At 39.9% G+C, this 22,057-nt stretch overlaps 4 protein-coding genes and 1 long non-coding RNA gene across 6 annotated transcripts in view; 3 read left to right on the forward strand and 2 right to left on the reverse strand.

Moving 5' to 3' along the window:
- LOC133538280 (actin, alpha skeletal muscle A) overlaps nt 1-2,434 on the forward strand; it is a 7,850-nt gene extending 5,416 nt beyond the window's left edge. Inside the window, exons 5-7 of the mRNA XM_061879758.1 lie at nt 1-49; nt 117-298; nt 1,932-2,434. The exon at nt 1-49 is cut by the window's left edge and continues 143 nt beyond it. Of these exons, the coding sequence (XP_061735742.1) occupies nt 1-49; nt 117-298; nt 1,932-2,075 (375 nt within the window). The 3' untranslated portion in view covers nt 2,076-2,434. The remainder of the gene's footprint in view (nt 50-116; nt 299-1,931) is intronic.
- LOC133538302 (uncharacterized) lies at nt 2,046-5,337 on the reverse strand. Its single transcript, XR_009802965.1, has 2 exons — nt 4,992-5,337; nt 2,046-2,786 (listed from the first exon to the last, which is right to left on the reverse strand). It is a non-coding gene; the product is annotated as an uncharacterized LOC133538302 (long non-coding RNA).
- ccsapb (centriole, cilia and spindle-associated protein b) lies at nt 3,682-10,829 on the forward strand. The gene is made up of 6 exons (XM_061879770.1): nt 3,682-3,828; nt 3,924-4,075; nt 4,914-5,214; nt 5,292-5,384; nt 9,364-9,566; nt 9,641-10,829. The coding sequence occupies exons 3-6, from the start codon at nt 4,923-4,925 to the stop codon at nt 9,821-9,823; spliced, it is 771 nt and encodes a 256-aa protein (XP_061735754.1). The 5' UTR covers nt 3,682-3,828; nt 3,924-4,075; nt 4,914-4,922; the 3' UTR covers nt 9,824-10,829.
- A 71-nt stretch (nt 10,830-10,900) lies between these two features.
- Nucleotides 10,901-18,731, reverse strand: rab4a (RAB4a, member RAS oncogene family). 2 transcript variants are annotated; one of them, XM_061879783.1, is made up of 8 exons: nt 18,574-18,731; nt 17,621-17,701; nt 13,962-14,076; nt 13,830-13,892; nt 13,585-13,739; nt 13,374-13,469; nt 11,898-12,024; nt 10,901-11,788 (listed from the first exon to the last, which is right to left on the reverse strand). In XM_061879783.1, the coding sequence occupies exons 1-7, from the start codon at nt 18,587-18,589 to the stop codon at nt 11,909-11,911; spliced, it is 642 nt and encodes a 213-aa protein (XP_061735767.1). In that variant the 5' UTR covers nt 18,590-18,731; the 3' UTR covers nt 10,901-11,788; nt 11,898-11,908. The 2 variants fall into 2 exon arrangements, with proteins under 2 accessions (XP_061735767.1, XP_061735776.1); XM_061879792.1 differs by lacking the exon at nt 13,962-14,076 and having other exon boundaries at nt 18,574-18,628.
- Nucleotides 18,732-19,690: 959 nt separating this feature from the next.
- phf10 (PHD finger protein 10) overlaps nt 19,691-22,057 on the forward strand; it is a 28,559-nt gene continuing 26,192 nt past the window's right edge. The window contains exon 1 of the mRNA XM_061879815.1: nt 19,691-19,835. Within this exon, the coding sequence (XP_061735799.1) occupies nt 19,764-19,835 (72 nt within the window). The 5' untranslated portion in view covers nt 19,691-19,763. The remainder of the gene's footprint in view (nt 19,836-22,057) is intronic.

The raw sequence follows: 22,057 nt of genomic DNA on the forward strand, positions 1-22,057 counted from the left end.
AACGAGAGGTTCCGTTGCCCCGAGACCCTCTTCCAGCCATCCTTCATTGGTACGTCTCTGCATTAGCCAATGGTCAAGAAACTGTTCGTTAACATGTCTCCTACTCACCTGTGCAGGCATGGAGTCTGCTGGTATCCATGAGACCGCCTACAACAGTATCATGAAGTGTGACATTGACATCCGTAAGGACCTGTACGCCAACAACGTGCTGTCCGGTGGTACCACCATGTACCCCGGTATTGCTGACCGTATGCAGAAGGAAATCACTGCCCTGGCCCCCAGCACCATGAAGATCAAGGTATCATCTTTTCATATAATTCAACAATATCAAATGTATTATTCATATATTTCATTATATGCCTTATAAAACGTCACAAAAAAACCATTTGACCATGTAGCAACTGGAAATTGAACATTTTGCTTGGTAATTAATTCATTATTTTATTAAAAGTTTAGACATTTCGCAAGTGAATTGCATCAATCTATTAAAAAAAGAGGACAACACCGTCATCTAGTGGCGTATTTTCTCCTCTACACCTAAAGTCATCTTTTTACACATTATCTGAAAAAAAAAACTAAAATTCTCATGTTTATTATTTTATGTTTCACGATCAGAATGCACAAAAGTTATATTTTTGCACTTGGTCATACTTGACTAAGTGCATAGTCCATATTTTTACGCTACTGATTAGGACGGTGTTTCTCAAATGGGGGTACGCGTACCCCTAGGGGTACTTGAAGGTATGCCAAGGGGTACGTGAGATTTTTTCAAGATATTCGAAAAATAGCAACAATTCAAAAATTCTTTCTAAATATATTTATTGAATAATACTTCAACAAAATATGAATGTAAGTTCATAAATTGTGAAAAGAAATAAAACAATGCAAGTGTTGATAGCTAGATTTTTTGTGGACATATTCCATAAATATTGATGTTAAAGATTTCTTTTTTTGTGAAGAAATGTTTAGAATTAAGTTCATGAATCCAGATGGATCTCTATTACAATCCCCAAAGAGAGCACTTTAAGTTGATGATTACTTCTATGTGTAGAAATCTTTATTTATAATTGAATCACTTGTTTATTTTTCAACAAGTTTTTAGTTATTTTTATTTCTTTTTTCCAAAAAGTTCAAGAAAGACCACTACAAGGGAGCAATATTTTGCACTGTTATACAATTTAATCAATCAGAAACTGGTTACATAGTGCTGTATTTTACTTATTTATCTCTTTTTTTCAACCAAAAATGCTTTGCTCTGATTAGGGGGTACTTGAATTAAAAAAATGTTCACAGTGGGTACATCACTGAAAAAACGTTGAGAACCACTGGATTAGGGTGATGTTGATGAATGTTGGGTAGCGACTTATTACTCTAAAGTGACCTTTTTACACATTATTTGAAAAAATATCACAAGTCTTCAATCAATCAATCAATCAAAGTATATTTATATAGCCCTAAATCAAAAGTGTCTCAAAGGGTTGCACAAGCCCCAACAACATCCTCGGCTTAGATCCCACACCAGGGCAAGGGAAACCTCAACCTAATGGGATACAATGAGAAACCTTGAAGGGGACCGCAGATGTGGATCCCCCCCTCAGTTAATAGATAATAGTGTGAGAGTCCAGTCCATAGTGGGGCCAACAGGGGATCATCTTGTGTGGAGACAAGTCACCATCGCAGAGACGTCCCCAACTGATGCGTAGATCACTGGTCCACCCATGGTCCCGAATTTGAACAGCTAGCACTCGTCTGTGGTCACCTAATTCTTGTGTGAGTTGTTTTAGGTGTACGTTATTTACAATCAAACTGCACCAAAGTTAGACTTTTCTTAAACCTGATCTGTACTCCTTATTTACTGCTGAAAGGATGATGCTGGTGAATGTTGGGTACCAACCTGTTACTGACTTCGCCCTCTCCTCCTTCTCCTCCAGATCATTGCCCCCCCTGAGAGGAAGTACTCCGTCTGGATCGGTGGATCCATCTTGGCTTCCCTGTCCACCTTCCAGCAGATGTGGATCTCCAAGCAGGAGTACGACGAGGCGGGCCCCAGCATTGTCCACAGGAAGTGCTTCTAAGTCCTCACCGTTCTGCCCCAGCTTCTCCGCCACGACCAGCTATGCGGAGACCAAGCGAGGGCAAGAAGAAAGAAGAAGAGGCTCGGCCTCTGCGGCACTGCAACACTTCGATGTCAACGGACTGCCTGTCTGTGCTGTTCTTAACCATGCATTGTGTGAACAATTGTGCATCATCTGTACTGTTGCTGTCTGTTGCCAAGTGTTGTACGGAGAAAAGCTGTGAAAAAACACCTCTGAACCATGCATCCAACCAAAAAAAAAACTTTAATAAAAAAATAACAACAACAACATGTTGCCCAACACATGTGAATGTAAGTGTATATACCTAATAATAATTTATTAAAGACCATTATTTGGTATTTTTGGCCTTGCTTTATCATTTTCTACGATTAAAAACTGGTTGGCTACAAAATACTATAAATTGCACAGGGGGGGTCAAACAGGGTTCCAAACATGCAAGGGTGAAGAGGAGTTGACAGGGTTCTATCCATCATACAGGTCTCCATATCCCAGTGTTCCAGTGAAGGACAGGTCCTTCCATGTCTGACTTGCCAGGAATGTGCCCGGGCAGCAGGAGCAACATGTCCGTTTTGGACCAGGAGTGCACGACAGACACTTGACACCTTGAGTCGTGTTCAAGAGTGTGACCTTCTTTAGACACAACTGGAACGTTGGGCCTGCAGTGATGCTTTCCTTTGCCAGCCGGCAGGCCTTATAAAGCACACACAAACTTAAGGTTACAAGCATGATTAATTAGGTTTCAATTTTAACTACTGCCGCGTTGCCGGCAGTAAGTTGAACACGTTTCCAGTGAGGGTTGGACTCCGCCAAGGCTGCCCTTTTCTGTTCATAACTTTTATGGACAGAATTTCTAGGCACAGTCAAGGCGTTGAGGGGATCCGGTTTAGTGGCCGTGGGATCAGGTCTCTGCTTTTTGCAGATGATGTGGTCCTGATGGCTTCATCTGGCCGGGATCTTCAGCTCTCACTGGATCGGTTTGCAGCCGAGTGTGAAGCGACCGGAATGAGAATCAACACCTCCAAGTCTGAGTCTATGGTTCTCTCCCGGAAAAGGGTGGAGTGCCATCTCCGGGTTGGGGAGGAGAGCCTGCCCCAAGTGGAGGAGTTCAGGTACCTAGGAGTCTTGTTCACGAGTGGAGGAGGAGTGGATCTTGAGATCGAGATCGGTGCGGCGTCTTCAGTAATGCGGACGTTGTACCGATCCGTTGTGGTGAAGAAGGAGCTGAGCCGGAAGGCAAAGCTCTCAATTTACCGGTCAATCTACGTTCCCGTCCTCACCTATGGTCATGAGCTTTGGGTCATGACCGAAAAGACAAGATCACGGGTACAAGCGGCCGAAATGAGTTTCCTACGCCGGGTGGCGGGGCTCTCCCTTAGAGATAGGGTGAGAAGCTCTGTCATCCGGGAGGAACTCAAAGTAAAGCCGCTGCTCCTCCACATCGAGAGGGGCCAGATGAGGTGGCCTGGGCCTCTGGTCAGGATGCCACCCAAACGCCTCCCTAGGGAGGTGTTTAGGGCACGTCCAACCAGTAGGAGGCCACGGGGAAGCCCCAGGACACGTTGGGAAGACTATGTCTCCCGGCTGGACTGGGAACGCCTCGAGATCCCCCAGGAGGAGCTAGACGAAGTGGCTGGGGAGAGGGATGTCTGGGCTTCCCTACTTAGGCTGCTGCCCCCGTGACCCAACCTCGGATATGCGGAAGAAGATGGATGGATGGATGGATTTTAACTAGGTTCATAACATTGTATATTTATTTGTATAATGACCACATTTGTGATCATATTGGCACTAAGAATGACAATCTGCTACCTATCATTTTCGCTGCAGACACCCTCTGTGACACCTCGGCCACCTGTTGCAGGGTGTATTTGCTTTTGAAAGGTACACCCACCGGGTGGGCGGAGCTTAAGTGGCGCATTACGCTCTGGCAATAACATGAACGCCATCTGTTCCCTGCTGCCGTGAAACCCGAGCCTGGTGTAAGTATAACTAAATTGTGCAATGATTTAGAGTCTCACAACCCATATTCCGTACTGTAACGTTTTCTGCGGCTGTCAGCAAAAGTATATCCTTTGAGAGTTATAGTAGGCCATATTGTGTCTATGTACGTACAGCCGGGTGATTATCCGTTGTCTATAAATAACTAACACGAATTTAAGGGGATTTGCATCGCTGTTGAACAACTGGAGATCATTATTATCACACTGCTAATGATTTATTATGTTACACATTTGTATTCGGACGGGCTGATATCATACGAGCACAATTAAGAAAAATATGTAATCAACCGGTGTACAGTTTTTCAATAACACTATATTGATGTCAAGGTGTTTGGCAGTAAACTAGTTCATTAGCCAATTGCTGCTTTTAATCTCGAAAGGTTTCTCTGACTGTCATTAAAATGTCCTCAGCCAATCAGAGGCGGGGATATTACGTCATCAATGTCACTTTCTGTGTTAATTAAAATACAATTGTTTTTGTTTTATAATTAGCTTTACTGTAATATTTTAAATCTACCACCACTAAAAATTGTAAAGTATATAATCATATTTCTTCAGAATAAGACATTTGTGTTTATTTTTATACAGCGGAAGTTGCGTATTTCCGGTCAAAGCCGGAAGTAGGCGTAGTCTGAAGCCATTGGTCGAAAACGTCGCATGTTTTGGTTTGAATTTCTGCTGGCGACGCTGAACTTCAGAGACGCGTGTTGTTAAAACAATAAAAAACACGCACTTTATTTTACCTATATTTAAGAGTGTTTTTAAATAACAACGCTCGCCACCGGCAAGTAATCATTAGTGTGTTCCCTCGGTGCAGTGAAGAAAGATGGTGACCAGGAAGATCTGTCGCTCGGAGTACATGAAGAAATTTAAAGACCCCAAATGGGAGACTTACACAAAGTGTTACGAGGAGCTGGTGAAGTACAGACTGAGTCGCAGACTCCTGGAGCAAACACACAAACCCTGGATCTGGAATCTCCCTGATTCTGACTCAGAGTCCGGGGAAGCAAAGTCACCTGATAAAGGTGGAAGCCCTTCGGGGGCCAAGGTGGAGGCGTGCCAGGGGCCCCAGGCAGATGTACCCAGACTGCCTGGCCTGCAGGAGGAGCGAGGAAATGGTAAGAATGTGATTAAAAGCTCCAAAGCAAAACATGTTTTCCCCAGTGTTTTCCAATCTCCACTTTTCTCTTGCTAGATTGTCACCAAAAAGAAGTCCGAGAGTCTTGTGCAGCCGATGGCCACACAAGAGAGCAGAGTGGTCGGAAACACAAAAGGGAGCCACAAGAAGGTATTTGAAGGAGAGATGCCTTTATAAAATATGCATTCATAAAAAAAAAATACAGCTCAGGTTTGATTGACAGAGAGAATAAAATAACATAGAGAAACTTTATTGATCCACAAGGGAAATTGTTCCACAAAGGGTGGATAGTGTAAGGATGTAAAGAATAATGCAGGTATAATGTAGACTAAAAATGTACCATAGTAGCAATGGTAAATGGGTTATACTTGTATAGTGCTTTTCTACCTTCAAGGTTGTCAAAGCGCTTTGACACTACTTCCACATTCACCCATTCACACACCGATGCGGGAGATGCCATGCAAGGCGCTAACCATGTTGTAAGCAGAATACCAATGGGAGCAATTTGCAAAATGCGCAACCGTGTTTTGCAAATTTGTATAATGCACAATCTTTATGGCATTTTTGGAAATTGCGTCCAGCTTTATATTGATTGTGTTGGAAGTTCTGGCTACTAACCCTAACCCTTGATGCCATCTACGCAGTGTTGGGAGACTGTTTTGCTATTCTTCTTCTGTTCAATGTAGCTTTCTGTGCAGAATTCCGCAAATTCTTGTTCAGCCGTCCTCAAACCATCCATTTGCACGGTCGCACCATTTTCAAACAAAATCTCGTCTCGCGATATGCAAATTGCTTGCGCACAATGGAAATGACGTATAATTTGCAAAGTGCGTGAGATTGGTGAAATGCTTAACACATCCACGACCCATTAGGAGCAAGGGTGAAGTGTCTTGCTCAAGGACTCAACGGACGTGACTAGGTTGGTAGAAGCGGGGGATCGAAACAGGAACCTTCAGGTTGATGGCACGGGCACTCTCCCAACCACGCCACGCCGTCTTCCCAATTTTAAATATAACAAATATAATATTTACATTGGCCAGCACGGTGGAACTGTGCCTCACAATACGAAGGTCCTGAGTTCAATCCCATGCTCGGGATCTTTCTGTGTGGAGTTTGCTTGTTCTCCTCGTCACTGCCTGGGTTCCGACCGGGTTCTCCGGCTTCCTCCCACCTCCAAAGACATGCACCTGGGGATAGGTTGATTGGCAACATTAAAAAAAAATGGCCCTAGTGTGTGAATGTGAATGTTGTCTATCTGTGTTGGCCCTGTGATGAGGTGGCGACTTGTCCAGGGTGTACACGCCTTCCATCTGAATGCAGCTGAGATATGCTCCAGCACCCCCTGCAACCCCACAAGAGACAAGCCGTAGAAAATGGATGGATGGATGGATAATATTTACATATTACATATACAGTATGTAATATATAATAATATATTATATTTTGAAATATGTACAATATATAACAAATCCCATTTACCATGTACAATATTACAGTATATGTGATAGCTGCAGAGGAAGAAAAGGGCAGCATAAAATATACATTATAAACAAAGAGAGGTAGCTAACCTGTTTTTGTTTGAGAGTAAACAAGAGTTTACTGTTATTCTCCATATACCTGCATTTGAGCAGATTCGAATGCTGCAATGTTTATTATCATTAAGAAAACCTCGCTGAATACCTCCACTAGACTTATTTGATCTTTAGAAACATTTTGTTAAAGTGGAACTGCACTTATTTTGAATTTTGCTCATCATTTACACTCCTTATGTAAGTCAAGAACACACCTCACACAGGCTCTCTATTCCGGCTATAAAGCACTCTGTAAAACATCCAAAAACCTATATGCCATGTAGTAACAAGTACATTCATAATAACATGTAGTATTTATGTAATTTTCCCATTTAAACATACGTTGGTGTATTCATTTCCCCGACATATCACAACGTTCGCTTCTCCCTTCAACAGCAACAAACCTACTACTCACGGCATACTTCGTGAGAGACAACAAAAACTACCTTAGAACAAGTTATGAACTACAACCTTATATTTTTTTAGCCATAAGGAGGATGAGCTACAAGTTTTAGAACCTGTGTGCTAAACAAATCCAGCTTTACTGCAACACTATAGCAGGGGTCGGGAACCTTTTTGGCTAAGAGAGCCATACAACCTAAATATTTTAATAAGTATTTCCGTGAGAGCCATGTAATATTTTTTTTAAGACTGAATACAACTAAATGTGTGCGTTTTTAAGTAAGACCAACATTATTAGTGTATAATAAGTCTCTTACTCTTTTTAATAACATTGTTATTCCGAAGCTAACCAACAATAAATAAAATAATTCTTACATTAATGCGACTTCTTGAACAGGTGCCGTACAAACCGGATGGATGGATTAAAATGCATGAGAATGTTTTAAATTTTGAACGTTATTTTTGACACTGTGATTACCAACGGAATTATTCATTACCTATCGTGTTTAGCAATGTCAGCTAAGATTTACGTGAGAGCCAGGTGCAGTCATCAAAAGATCCACATCTGGCTCTAGAGCCATAGGTTCCCTACCCCTGCACTATAGCATCATTTAGCAGCATTGCTAAGTGCAGAAACCGCGAACATAATGATACAATCACTTACTGTTCAATGTCTGCTCTCACTGAGATGCTGACTGATGGAATACATATATATTCATGTTTAGATTAATGATTAATCTTAATCTTTACGAAGGGTTAAAAAAAGTTGTCAAAGTTGACCACTTCTTGGTAAATGACCACATTCTTCTACGATACAGGTGACAGTCATAATTTATAATCAAGAATGAACATTTATCAACTCAGAGACCAGCTCATGTCCATTTTAGAAGCATAAGCTAGTAAGCTCTCCGTGATAAATGCGCCCCCAAAAATAGATTGTCTGCGTTAGGGCTTGTATTAACAATATTGCTAATAAAATAATAAAATTGCCACGGTTGAAGTGCTGGCTGTCGAGAGTCAGGACCTGGGGTGGACCGCTCGTATGTGCATCGGTTGAGGACATCTCTGTGCTGCTGACCCGTCTCCTCTCGGGATGGTCTCCTGCTGGCCCCACTATGGACTGGGCTCTCACTATTATGTTAAAGCCACTATGAACTGGACTTTCACAGTATTATGTCAGACCCACTCGACGTCCATTGCACAGGTTTCCCCTAGAGAGGGGGAGGGTTACCCACATTTGCGGTCCTCTCCAAGGTTTCTTATGGTCATTCTCATTGACGTCCCACTGGGTCGTGAGTTTTTCCTTGCCCTTATGTGGGCGCTGATCAGCGGATGCCATTGTGGCTTGTGCAGCCCTTTGATACCCTTGTGATTTAGGGCTATATAAATAAACTTTGATTGATTGATTGATTGAGGTACTACTGTACTATATGGACAAAAGTTGATTGATTGATTGATAATACTTGATGAATATTCAGGTCCCGAAATGTATATGGAGTAATTTTAACGGTTTTGGGATCGTTATTTATCGGGGAATAGAGGAGCTCCCATTGACTCCATTCCTAGCTGACTTTTGCTAACGTTTATTTATGATTTAGAATGCATAAAAAAAATAAAAACATTGTTTTTGTCTCATATAGGGGTGGAAATGATAGGCAACATTCCAAAGAAAATGCAGTTCCCCATTAAACCTGGTGATTATTTGATTTGATTGATGGTATAAAAGTTTGGCGATATCAAGATACAGAATTCTGTTGCTATGATATGTAGCCTACAGGAGAGTTATTAATCTAGAATAATACAGTCAGTCTTTCATGGCCTTGATGCCTAATTTGCCATATAGTTGTACTTCATGAACTCCATGTGAGTGAAGGGAATATATATAAGTATTTATTTTTTAAGATTTACTTAATCACATTTAGCTCTATTTTAATCATATCTGGCTTGTGCATCTAGCGCTTATCCTTTATAATGCTGACATTTGTGGTAAGTAACTGAACGGTGGCCATATCAAAAACGTCAACCAAAAAAAACCCCAATAAAAAAGGCTAACATCTCTTACACAACTTTCTTTTCAGCCAGGAAAAAAAGACAAAATATGGCCAGAATATGAATGATTGTACTGTACATTTAATCGTCTGTTTTTTATGAAAAAGACGCTGAAGTTCCACAGCCGCCGTCGAGCAAACCAAGGAGACTTTCCAAGTCGTCTCGCGTTCAGCGGGTGAAGTCTGTCGTGCAGCCGCCTCCTAAAGACGTCATCAAACATCCTTTCGCTCTGTATGCCTCTGGTGAGAAGGACGCTGACACCGCAGGCAAAAAGACGCACAACGTGCTACCTATTGCTTCGACAAGCGAGGTCATTGTTATTTATAATCTTTTCTTTTTCTTTTCTTTTTTTAACACATCCTGACGCTCAATGTTTTCTTGCAGATCCACGCATCTGCTCTCAGGGCAAAGACTCGGAGGGAAGCAGAGCGACAGGTACAGACCCAAAGAAACGAGCGCCGCATAGCAAAGTCAACTGATAAGCGCAAAGCCAGGAAGAAGGTTAGGCCTGATTTTAACCCTTGGCTTACAGAGTACATGCGCTGCTTCTCTGGTCGCACTCGATGAAACACATTATAAATAGTACAAAGACATTATTTTGGGCCCAGGTACCATTCTAAACACACACAAGATGTGGGACTACTTTTTAATGGAAACTACAGAAGAAAATAGGCACTGTATTCAAAATGTTTCTATATATTAATATAGAAGGAATGTATGGAGAATGTGTTTAATCACTTATTGAACACTTGAGTATTATACATGCAGAAATTAAAGAACTAGTAATGTTTAGTTAGCATTGGTTGTTCACTAGTTGTGGTGAAGTGCATGTCCACTAACCAGCCTTAAAGGTGAATGTGTGTGTGTGCAGAATTGTCATACATGGTGTATAATTTGTAACAGACACTAAAAGCCATTTTTTTTCCAGAAGTTAAGTTTGTAGTTTGAGAGACGTTTTTCTTGACTTTTCTCAAGCCACTGCACCTTTACCAGTCTTATGGTGCTCTCCACACATTTTGAAGCCCCGTGGCTCGGGTGGTCAAACTATACGTGGACATTAAGATAAAATGAATGCTATTTACACGCAGACACACATACAAAGATCTAATCAGTTATCGAGGAAAAACTCCTCTCTGTGCCATATGTCGATATTTATATTATTGCCAAACAAGTTCAGGTTCTGATAGTAATAATATTGTTGCATCTATATGGTTCAGTGTTACTGTTTGTGTCAATGTGATTTTCTATTGTTCAAATTATTCAGTGTAATTTGTAGGGATAAACATTCAACAAATCTTTTTGTGCAATATGTTTGACAATCTTGGAACAAGGTGATCTGTCTCTGATTCATTACTTTTTTCCTTTACATTTGGTTGTGAAACAATAGGGTTAAATCATTTTTATATTAGAAGTGTACATGTTAAGTGTGAGTTAAAAGGGTTATAAGTTAGAAGCAATTTTTCTTTTTCAGCATTAATTCACTTTGGATCAATTTACTGGATTCAACACAAGACTTAAATATTTCTTTTTTGTACCATTCAAACTTTGAATAAATCACCTTTGCTTCCATCCACCATGTTGTTTTTATTTACAGTAACCAAATAGCTAAGTTTCCATACAAAAAAATAATTTCCAAATACATAATGGATTTGATTTTTTATTTTAAAAACATATGCCTTTGTCAATCAATCAATCATACACATACACAATAAATTAAAAAGTCATGATATTCATAATGAGAGAAAAAGTGACACATAAATATAAGTATAACTTTAGGACATGAACACAAAAGACAACAATATGATATCGAGCAGGCAAATATTGAATTGGAAAAGAAATAGGGAGAGTGTTAAAATCGCCTTTGCTCATCAAATTTAGGATTTTAGTTGCTGAATGTTTAAAAAAAACTAATGAACCCAAGCACAGTTTCAGAACAGACAGTTAAAATGCTTTTTTTCTTCTTCGACCACAGGAGTAATGTAAACAAGCAACACTGACAAGTGGCAGACATCATTGTTAAACATGCTAAAGTGTCTATGCTATATGTTGAATTTACACTCCAATTAGATAAGTATTATTTTTCTTACATTAGTCAGTTCATCTACATCTGGCGTGTCCTATTTACAAAATATACAAGAGGCAGCCAAAATTTCTGCTTGTATGTATACACCGATGCCGGATATGATTGTAATAATGATAATACATGAGACAATGAAGCACATATCTCTTCCTACTGAAATACTCTGATAGTGCGCTGCCGTAAACGTGCATCAAGCAATGTACAGTGTAGAAGATGATGTAGAAGAAAAGAGGATGGGACGTAATCAGCAAAGAAAGGTCTTCTTGGCGATGGAGTAACTACAGGTGAGTCAGCTAAAAAAAGTGGCAGGGTTACATAAGATGCCAGTCCTTTTACCTTGATGGCATGGCTGTTTGGGAAGGCTACTTGGGTTCCCTACATCTGCAGCCATGGCAACAAAGGTTCCATGTGAAGAGAAGTCACCAGAAAAGTTTTAGGTGCCATGTTGCCTTCTGTGACACACACACAAACAAACAAAAGTCAAAATAAACGCAAAGACTCCGTTATGTCTGCTAGGACTGCTAGCATAGTTCTTGTAAACAATAGACGTAGAGAAGCGACCTGTGTGCCTACTAGCAACCACACTCCTGGGCGCCTTGTGGCTGAGCGCGACGAGGGGAACGAAGCTGGCGCAAAGCAGCATCGCCGTACTGGATCCCAGACCCCATCCTCTCTGGATCCAACTCCCCTGAATAAGACAGTGTGGAGAGAGGACATGACTGACACAATCTGCGATGACGTTACAGTCATAAGAAAAGGAGGTGATAATAATTGATCATTAAAAAAAAGTTATACATAATGTATAATTTTTGTATTATGAGAGCTGTCAAAAGTCAATGCAATAAACATTTTCTTTAGGCGACAAAAGATGGTCTTGGGAGAATTGCTATAGTCATGACTACCGCTAATCAGAGGCTTGACTGCACGCTTGTGGAATATGTTCTGCATGCTTCCACGTCTTGCCTTTTTATGGCTACTTTATCTCACAATTACTGACTGGGCTTGTGGAGGTGCCCCCTGGAAACAAATGAAACAAGAAAACACTTCCTGTCCCTTCTTAATTATTGTAGGACTATTGTACAACTCTGTGCCAAAAAAATCCCAATATTGATACAATTATAGGGTCACTGTCAGACTAGTACTGACAGGATTGCCGCCTTTCCTCGCCTGTAGGTTATTTCCTTTGACATCTTATAGCAGCTTTCTAAAGAAATCGGTCTTGATTCGCAATCATCGCCATTGTCTTTCATAGCAGCTCCTTTGATGTGGAACTGTTTAGTGCCGAGGTCTGCGATGTTTTCCAGGCCAAGGACCCCCAAACTGATGGAGAGAAGGAGCGGGGATCTCCTACTCAAATATCTTGTATGAAATTGTGATTGTATTTAACATTTAACTGGTCCCAAAGGTACCTTGTTATTGTGCAATACTAACAATATTCAAATGATAACAATATTATAATAGCCAGCAGGCAACTAGCGTTCTAATCGCCAGCTCAAAACTAGCATGCTAATTGCTATCTGGCAACTAGTGTGCTGGCAACTGGCACATTAATCCCTAGATGGCAACTAAAGCGCAAGTTGCTAGCTGACAACTAACGCACCAATCGCTTGCTTACAACAAGGGCATTAATCCCTAGCTAACAAGTAGAAAGCAAATCATTAGCTGGCAACTAGCGCTCTAATCCCTTGCTAGCAAATAACGTGTTGCAAGCTGACAACTAAGGCGCTAATATCTAACTGGTGCTCTAATTGTTAGCTGTCAAATGGAGCGCTAATCTCTAGTAACTGTATCTTAAATGCAAACATGAATATAATTATTTATTCACATTGTGCTGGCTCAATTTTCACGTGTATTTAAATACATTTACATATCTGGAAAAAGTGCAGGGAAAAATATTAAAAATCATCACACACCCCCTGTTAAAGACATCTGCTCGAGCGATAACATCGGTACTCCGATAGCCTCGTTCAACCAGTTGGCATCTGACTATATTTGCAGTAAGTGGCTGCACATTGAAATGAGAATGAGAGTTTCTACCTGATTCTATCTTGTTGAGAATTTTCCGAGCGCATTGGACAAAAGCTTCTTCAACATTCTCGCCTGTCAGTGCGCTGGTCTCCAGGAACATCAGCTCTGACACACACACAGACATATAATACAAATTGTAGTCAATGCTTGCATGAAATATGTAACACAACACATACAAAGATATATAAACCAACAAAAACTCCCTTTTATCCCAAGTTACCGTTCTCTTGAGCGAAGCGTGAAGCTTCCAGGAAGGTCACCTCTCTGTCAGCATCCAAATCCTTCTTGTTTCCACACAGGATGATGACGATGTTCTGACTGGCCAGCATGCGTGCGTCACTGAGCCACGTGGTAAGAGCGTTGTAGGTCTCACGACTACAGTGGAGAAGCGCACATGAACCCAAAGTGCACAATTTGGACTAGCAAAGGATGTATGAACATGTATGGAATAACTTGCTACTTTACCTAGTGATATCATAGACTAGCAGTGCTCCTGCTGCTCCTCTGTAGTAACTTCTGGTCACAGACCTTTAACACACAATGCACATTTAGCACATTGTGTAGGTTAGTATTTCTTAATTATAAACATGACCCTACCTGAACCTTTCTTGTCCAGCAGTGTCCCAAATCTGCAATTTGACCATTTTGTTGACCACGCTGATAATTTTTGAGCCGAACTCCACTCCAATGGTGTGGTTGGATTCATCCTTAACTGGGAAAACAATATATGTATATATGTATATATATATATATATATATATATATATATATATATATATATATATATATAAATAACTGATGCAGTGTATTATATTAGTGCAATGAATGTCTGATAAGTATACATGTCATATTGAGGTCAGTACATTAAAGGGGACCTATTATACAAAAACAACTTTTTCTGCATTCAGGTGCCGAAAATTAGATATCAAACCATGGAAGCATGGCGGAGATATTTATATAACAAGAATGCTTTTCGTTATACTTCTTTCAAATGAGCTGTTTTGAATTTGCCCCATTTGTGATGTTTTTTCCAATTGGTGATGTCAGCGGATATATTTGCCTGAGTCCGCCAATGTAGTCAATAAGCTCAAACTGTGGTACGTGTATGTGGGCTCTACTTGTGGTATGCCAAAGAATCACTTAATTAAATATGTAAACACAGTGTTGTTAAAGTGGTCACAAATATACTTGTTAAATTAAACCTCTGCCTTGTTTTTAATGAATATTTAGGCCTACCACTAGGGCTTGGCAGTATGGACCAAAACTCATATCCTGGTATATTTTGGCTTAATACTATTATACGATATCAATCAGTCAAACTTTATTTATAAAGTGCTTTTCATACATAGAATAAATGCAACACAAAGTGCTTTACAAAAGCCAATAACCTGATGAACACATACAGTATTACTGAAACTAATAAAAAATGGGTAATTTTCTGGAAATGTTAAAGTTTCATGCAAAGATAGGTGCACATATATTAAATACTTGAATGTAATATAAGAATATATATAATATAATCGTCTTTAAAACAAAACTTTAGCCATGCTCGAATCCTCAGCTAATAACAAACACAAAAGAACAAAATATAAAATAAAGGTCCTAGGAGGACATTTTGAACATCAACATTCACTGGAAAATAATTTACTTTTTACAACATTGTTTTTTTTTTTTTTACACTCAATATTTTAGAAGAATATGTTTTCCTTAAAAATTTAAGCCAGGAACACCACGCTGTAAACTGCAGGACGCTGTGTAGCAACTGACAAAATTGCTACTGCAGCTAAACACCCTTTCAGATTGAGTATAGATTTGTTGTGGCAATGCTTCTTGAGCAATGTATTTGTGACTGAAAAACTCATAACTAGTTAACATTTGGCATCTTTTCGTATCTGTTTTTTCATACCGTTGCAACTGGAAACATATTTACACAAAGTTTGTATTTTGGAAGAAATGTCTTTTCTGTCGTTTTTAAATGCATCCATTTTTCTCATGTTGTTAACTTGACAGAATAACATCAATTGCAACTGGCCATGCTGCTGTTATGAACACGTGTCTCTCCGAGTGATGCCTAGTGAGTCATATGACCTGATCACTGGCAAGACTGCTGGGGATTCTTTTTTCATTGAGGTCAAAATTTGTGGAAAAAACAAGACCGGGAAGAAGTTGGGAAAGGAGGACAAACTAAATGATTTCCCTGGCAAAAAGAGAAAGGTTGACAGGTACTCTCCTCAAACTGGAATTTTTGTCAAGAGAGCGGAGCTCCTACCCCGCTTCAGTCTGTGCACGCAGCACACAGCTCAGACAGAAAGAGCGGAGAGACTTCCGCGTCAAGACATTAAGGATTACATGTATTCGTATTGTCTCAAATACATATTTCTTTCTAAAATATACCGGTATAATTCATAATACCGGTATACTGCCCAGCCTTATTTACTATGCCACTGTATTTAATTACATTCATTTTGGATACACCCTTGAGATGCAGCATCTCATTGTTAAAAGGGAGTCCGAAAATGTCCCTTAATGTTGGTCATTATGGTGGTACTTGGAGAGCCAAGTGTTTTCTGAGGTGGTACTTGGTGAAAAATGTTTGAGAACCACTTCTCTATACTTTTGTAGTGGGGCAGACTGGCTTGTACATGTACATGCATCATGCGCTGTTGCCATTTCTAATACAAAGTAGCGTATAGTTCAATCCTATATCTGTCAGTAGACTTCCTATGGAAACGCTAAAAACTATAAGATGGCTGGCGAGGAGAAGACAGATGAAGTGGAGCCACGTAAATACAAAACCCTAAACCAGTGAAGTTGGCATGTTGTGTAAATCGTAAATAAAAAACGGAATACAATGATTTATTAATCCTTTTCAACCTATATTCAATTGAATAGACTGCAAAGACAAAATACTTAATGTTCGAACTGGAAAACTTTGTTATCTTTTGCAAATATTAACTCATTTGGAATTTGATGCCTGCAACATGTTTTAAAAAAGCTGGCACAAGTGGCAAAAAAGACTGAGAAAGTTGAGGAATGCTCTTCAAACACTTATTTGGAACATCCCACAGGTGAACAGGCTAATTGGGAACATGTGGGTGCCATGATTGGGTATAAAAGCAGCTTCCATGAAATGCTCAAGGATGGGGCTAGGGTCACCACTTTTTGAACAAATGCGTGAGTTTAACAACATTTCTCAACGAGCTATTGCAAGGAATTTAGGGGTTTCACCATCTACTGTCCGTAATATCATGAAAAGGTTCAGAGAATCTGGAGAAATCACTGCACGTAAACGGCTAAGCCTGTCACCTTTGAACCCTCAGGCGGTACTGCATCAAAAAGCGACATCACTGTGTAAAGGACATCACCATATGGGCTCAGGAACACTTCAGAAAACCACTGTCAGTAATTACAGTTTGTCCCTACATCTGTAAGTGCAAGTTAAAATTATATTATGCAAAGCCAAAGCCATTTATTAACAACACCCAGAAACGCCGCCGGCTTTGCTGGGCCCGAGCTCATCTAAGATGGACTGATGCAAAGTGGAAAAGTGTTCTGTGGTCTGACGAGTCCACATTTGAAATTGTTTTTGGAAATTGTGGACGTCGTGCCCCCTGGACCAAAGAGAACAAGAACCATCCGGATTGTTATAGGCGCAAGTTTCAAAAGCCAGCATCTGTGATGGTATGGGGGTGTATTACTGTCCAAGGCATGGGTAATTTACACATCTGTGAAGGCATCATTAATGCTAAAAGGTAAATATAGGTTTTGGAGTAACATATGTTGCCATCCAAGCAATGTTATCACGCCCCTGCTTTTTTCAGCAAGACAATGCCAAGCTACATGTTACAACAGCGTGGCTTCTTAGTAAAAAAGTGCGGGTACTAGACTGGCTTGCCTGTAGACTATACCTGTCTCCCGTTAAAAATGTGTTATAAAGCCTAAAATACCACAACGGAGACCTTGGACTGTTGAACAACTCATGCTGTACATCAAGCAAGAATGGGAAAGAATTCCACCTAAAAAGCTTCAAAAATTGGTTTCCTCAGTTCCCAAATGTTTACTAAGTGTTGTTAAAAGGAAAGGCCATGTAACATAGTGGTAAAAATGCCCCTGAGGCAACTTTTTTGCAACATGTTGCTGCTATTAAATTCTAAGTTAATGTTAATTTGCTGTTACATATTAGCTGGACCACAAGGAAGGGTTTTAAGTGTAGAAAAAATAATTCATATAAATCAAATCAAAAGATGTCCACTTACATCTCTTCTCAATAAACTGATGCAGCAAACATGACTTGCCCGTCCCTGCGTTGCCGATCACCAGGAATTTAAACAGGAAATCTAAGGAATGATGACAGAAATGAGAAATGCTGATATCGTTAAGTAACAACAAACATTATATTCAGGAAATATAATTTTCATATGCAAGTGTAATGTAACAGAACACAACTGTGATAATGGTGACTAAATGATTGTGCGGGGTAGACAACACAATTATGTGTGCTATATCACTGATTAGTACACTATAACAATACAGTAAGTGCAGGAAGTTAACATCCATCCATCCATTTTCTACCACTTATTCCCTTTGGGGTCGCGGGGGCACTGGAGCATATCTCAGCTACATCGGGGAGGAAGGCTTGTACACCCTGGACAAGTCGCTACCTCATCGCAGGGCCAACATTGATGGACAGACAACATTCACACTCACATTCACATTCACACACTAGGGTCTATTTAATGTTGCCAATCAACCTATCCCCAAGTGCATGTCTTTGGAAGTGGGAGGAAGCCATGCACGCAGTCACGGGGAGAACATGCAAACTCCACACAGAAAGGTCCCGAGCCCGGGATTGAACCCAGTACTACTTGGGGCCTTCGTGTTGTGAGGCAGACGCACTAACCCTTTTTTCCACCGTGCTGCCCGGAAGTTATTAACATATTGCTAAAAATAAGCAGTGTTGTGTGATGACAATTCAATGTTAAGATACCTACAGTCTTAAAACCAACGTACGGTATTTAGAACCATAATACACCTTCAAATGTTATTGATGTTGTCATGGTATACTTAAGGCCAGCTCTCCCAGCGGCTAACTTAGCATGCCGGCTAATTTATTTACGATGAGATGAAGCCCCCTCGACACCTGCCCACCCATCTCTGCCACAACGTGACGGCGGTAATTGTGGTCAACTCGACAAAAGGCACATCTTACCGTATGACTCCGACATCGCCAGCTTGGCGTTTTGTGAGAGTAATTGTAAATATGGTTAGAATAGGGACTGGCAGATGGATAGCTGTCTCAGTCAAGCAAAATAGCCCTGTTGATGATTTCCGCGGATTGCCACTGTTTTCCTTTCCGACTTCCAGTAGGGTTTTTCAAAACAAAAGCATTTTACGCACTACATCAGTGGTTCTCAACCTATTTTCAGGGATGTACCCCCTGTGAATTTTTTTTAATTCAAGTACCCGCTAATCAGAGCAAAGCATTTTTGGTTGAAAAAAAGAGATAAAGAAGTAAAATACAGCACTATGTCATCAGTTTCTGATTTATTAAATTATATACCAGTGCAAAATATTGCTCATTTGTAGTGGTCTTTCTTGAACTATTTGGAAAAAAAGATATAAAAATAACTAAAAAATTGTTGAAAAATAATCAAGTGATTCAATTATAAATAAAGATTTATACACATAGAAGTAATCATCAACTTAAAGTGCCCTCTTTGGGGATTGCAATAGAGATCCATCTGGATTCATAAACTTAATTCCGAACATTTAAAAAAAGAAAAAAAGAAATCTCTAACATCAATATTTATGGAACATGTCCACAAAAAAATCTAGCTGTCAACACTGAATATTGCATTGTTGCATTTCTTTTCACAGTTTATGAACTTACATTCATATTTTGTTGAAGTATTATTCAATAAATATATTTATAAAGGATTTTTGAATTGTTGCTATTTTTAGAATATTTTACAAAAATCTCACGTACCCCTTGGCATACCTTCAAGTACCCCGGGGGTACGCGTACCCCCATTTGAGAACCACTGCTCTATGTCGACTGCGCCAGGATGTATTTTACCTCAATCATTTTATAGAATACCCAACCTTTATGTGTATTTGTCTCCATAAATGAATTTACCATGAATTGATTAACGTAGACCCCGATTTAAACAAGTTGAAAAACTTATTACCATTTACTGGTCGATTGTACGGAATATGTACTGTACTGTGCAATCTACTAATAAAAGTTTCAATCAATCAATCAATTAAACGATCAAAATGATCGCGTCACTCCAGACCACTAGTCGGCAGTGTGCTCAGTGTGACGTCCATTAACCACCAACAAAACCCGTAGAGCGAAAAAAAAGTCGTTTATCTTGAATAAAGCTATAAGCTGCAAAGATGGCTGCAGTGCTTCCACCGAGACCACCGTGCGACAGTAACCCAGCTACCCCCGGAGCACAATCGCTAAAGGTAACAACTTCACTTCGTAGAAAAGGGGAAAAAATGCAGATTGAACAAATTTAGGAGGTCCTCTGCGTTTGTTCTTATTAAGCTAGCGGCTGTGGAGTGCTCCAATGGCTGCCACTGTTAGTGAATAGCAGTATGAGGCCGTTGTTTATGTTTTGTTTTATACGACAATGTCGCCTGTTAAGTGCATGACTTGTGTGTTTGAGGTAACAATATTGGTTTTTTTACACAAACTTGTTCTTCTAAAGTACACCATGGTACAAAATACAGCTGCTCGCCTCCTCACTCATGCTCCAAGTCATGCCCATATAGTTCTCTTTGCTCTCCATTGGCTACCAGTATGTTTTAGAACACATTTTAAAATCATTTTTGTTTTTAAGGCCATCCATTGTCTGGCCCCAGCATAATTGGCTGAATTTTCAACTGTTCGCCATCCACCAAGGAATTTGTTCTTATATTCTCACACCTCTCTGGAAGTAGCATGAATTTAACATGAATTGATTAACGTGGACCGCAACTTAAACAAGTTTAAATACTTTTTCGAGTATCAAATGTACGGAATATGTACTGTACTGTGCAATCTATTAATAAATGTCCCAATTAATCAATCAAAACATGGACTAGAGTAGCGTTTCTCAAAGTGTGGGGCGCACCCCACTGGTGGGGAATAGAGACATGACAGGTGGGGCGCGAGGAACGGGAGGAAATTTCACTTTAACTTTTTTTTATTTATTTTTTTTTTTATTCGTAGATTTTTTTTTTACAACCCCATTTTCTATACAAACTGTAAATCACTTTGTGATTGTGTGTGAAATCCGATATATAAATGAATGTAAATCACATATTTTTCCTGTAAACTTTAAATTTCTAGGTAGAAGCGAAAGTTTGACAGACGCAACAGTAACTAATGGGGGCGGGGCTAAGCGGAACAAACTTTCGCGCGGATGGGTAGCAGGCTAATGTGTGGACCACAATTACACAAAATGGATGAATTGGCTTCATATACAGTTGCATAAAAAATTGCTCAATGCAAAAAAGCGCACACAATTGCTGAGCAGCTGATTCTCCCCGCTTCAATAGACAACGTGTCACTCATGCTTGACGAGACAAGCGCAGCATAATTAAAAGCTGTCCCACTGTCAAGCGACACAGTTGCGAGACGTATACGCGACATTGCAAGTGATCTTGAGGAACAACTCGTAGACCAGGGGTCGGCAACCCGCGGCTCCGGAGCCGCATGCGACTCTTTGATCACTCTGATGCGGCTCAGCTTGTCACGGCCAGCTCAGCTTGTCATTCTGCTTGTCCAACCTCGGGACACGACCACGGCCGCGCGCGTCTCCGTCAAAGCCATGTGGGTGTCCATATTAAAGCGCCTGACAGCGGACCTTGAAGATGTTTCACGCCAGAAGGCCGTTCTTGCTCAGAATCACAAATAGTGTGATATTGAAAACCTCCCCAAACCAGACAAACTTGTGTTCGAAACTTGGAACGCTATCCCGGACTTTTATGTGAACATGAAAAAGTATGCACTTGGAGTCCTGTCGATCTTTGGATCCTCATATGTATGTGAGCAGGTGTTCTCCAACATGAACTTTATTAAAAACAAACATGGCACACGCCTCAGATGAGAATTTATAATCCTGTGTGAAGATAAAGGTGACGTCATACAGCCCCGATGTGGAGACGCTGTGCTCTGCGGTTCAGGAGTAGAAATCACTTTGACCACGTATGATAAATATTTAAATTTCCTATAATTTTGCATATATTCACATTTTTTAATTGTTCAGGGAAATAGACATTTTACGGCATTTTTGGTTCTCAGCTAGTGAATAATTTAAGTTTGGCGTTTTTTTTTCTTTACTACAAGGAGGACTTAAATAGACATTAAGTATTTTACTTAACCTTCAACCCGACGTCTTTTTCGGAGTTAAAACGTTTTATTTCATTTTTTCTGCAGTCGTTCATTGATTTCATAAACGTAACACATCATAGTTAATTTATACATCGCACAAAGCAAAAATAAAACTTTATATGAAGTGTTATTTCATTTTTTTAAATTTTTTTTATTATTATTTTTTTAAATTTTATATTTTAATTTTTTTGTCCTGTCCAGCTTCTCAGGCAAATCATAAAGTTGATGTAGATGCCTATATCGGCTTTTCACATTTACTTTACAGAAGAGAAGTGTAGGATACTTCTCTTGTTGCCTTATTTAAATTTGA

The sequence above is a fragment of the Nerophis ophidion genome, linkage group LG02 (genome assembly GCF_033978795.1).
Source record: "Nerophis ophidion isolate RoL-2023_Sa linkage group LG02, RoL_Noph_v1.0, whole genome shotgun sequence".
Taxonomy (NCBI): domain Eukaryota; kingdom Metazoa; phylum Chordata; class Actinopteri; order Syngnathiformes; family Syngnathidae; genus Nerophis; species Nerophis ophidion.

Coding starts and splice junctions, on each gene's coding strand:
- ccsapb (XM_061879770.1), top strand. CDS start 4,923: ATGGTGACCAGGAAGATCTGTCGCTCGGAGTACATGAAGAAATTTAAA. Junction 5,385..9,363: donor CAAAAGGGAGCCACAAGAAG/GTATTTGAAGGA, acceptor TTTATGAAAAAG/ACGCTGAAGTTCCACAGCCG. Junction 9,567..9,640: donor CTATTGCTTCGACAAGCGAG/GTCATTGTTATT, acceptor GTTTTCTTGCAG/ATCCACGCATCTGCTCTCAG.
- rab4a (XM_061879783.1), bottom strand. Junction 13,740..13,829: donor CTAGTCTATGATATCACTAG/GTAAAGTAGCAA, acceptor TCTCCACTGTAG/TCGTGAGACCTACAACGCTC. Junction 12,025..13,373: donor TCTCAACAAGATAGAATCAG/GTAGAAACTCTC, acceptor TGTCTTATTCAG/GGGAGTTGGATCCAGAGAGG.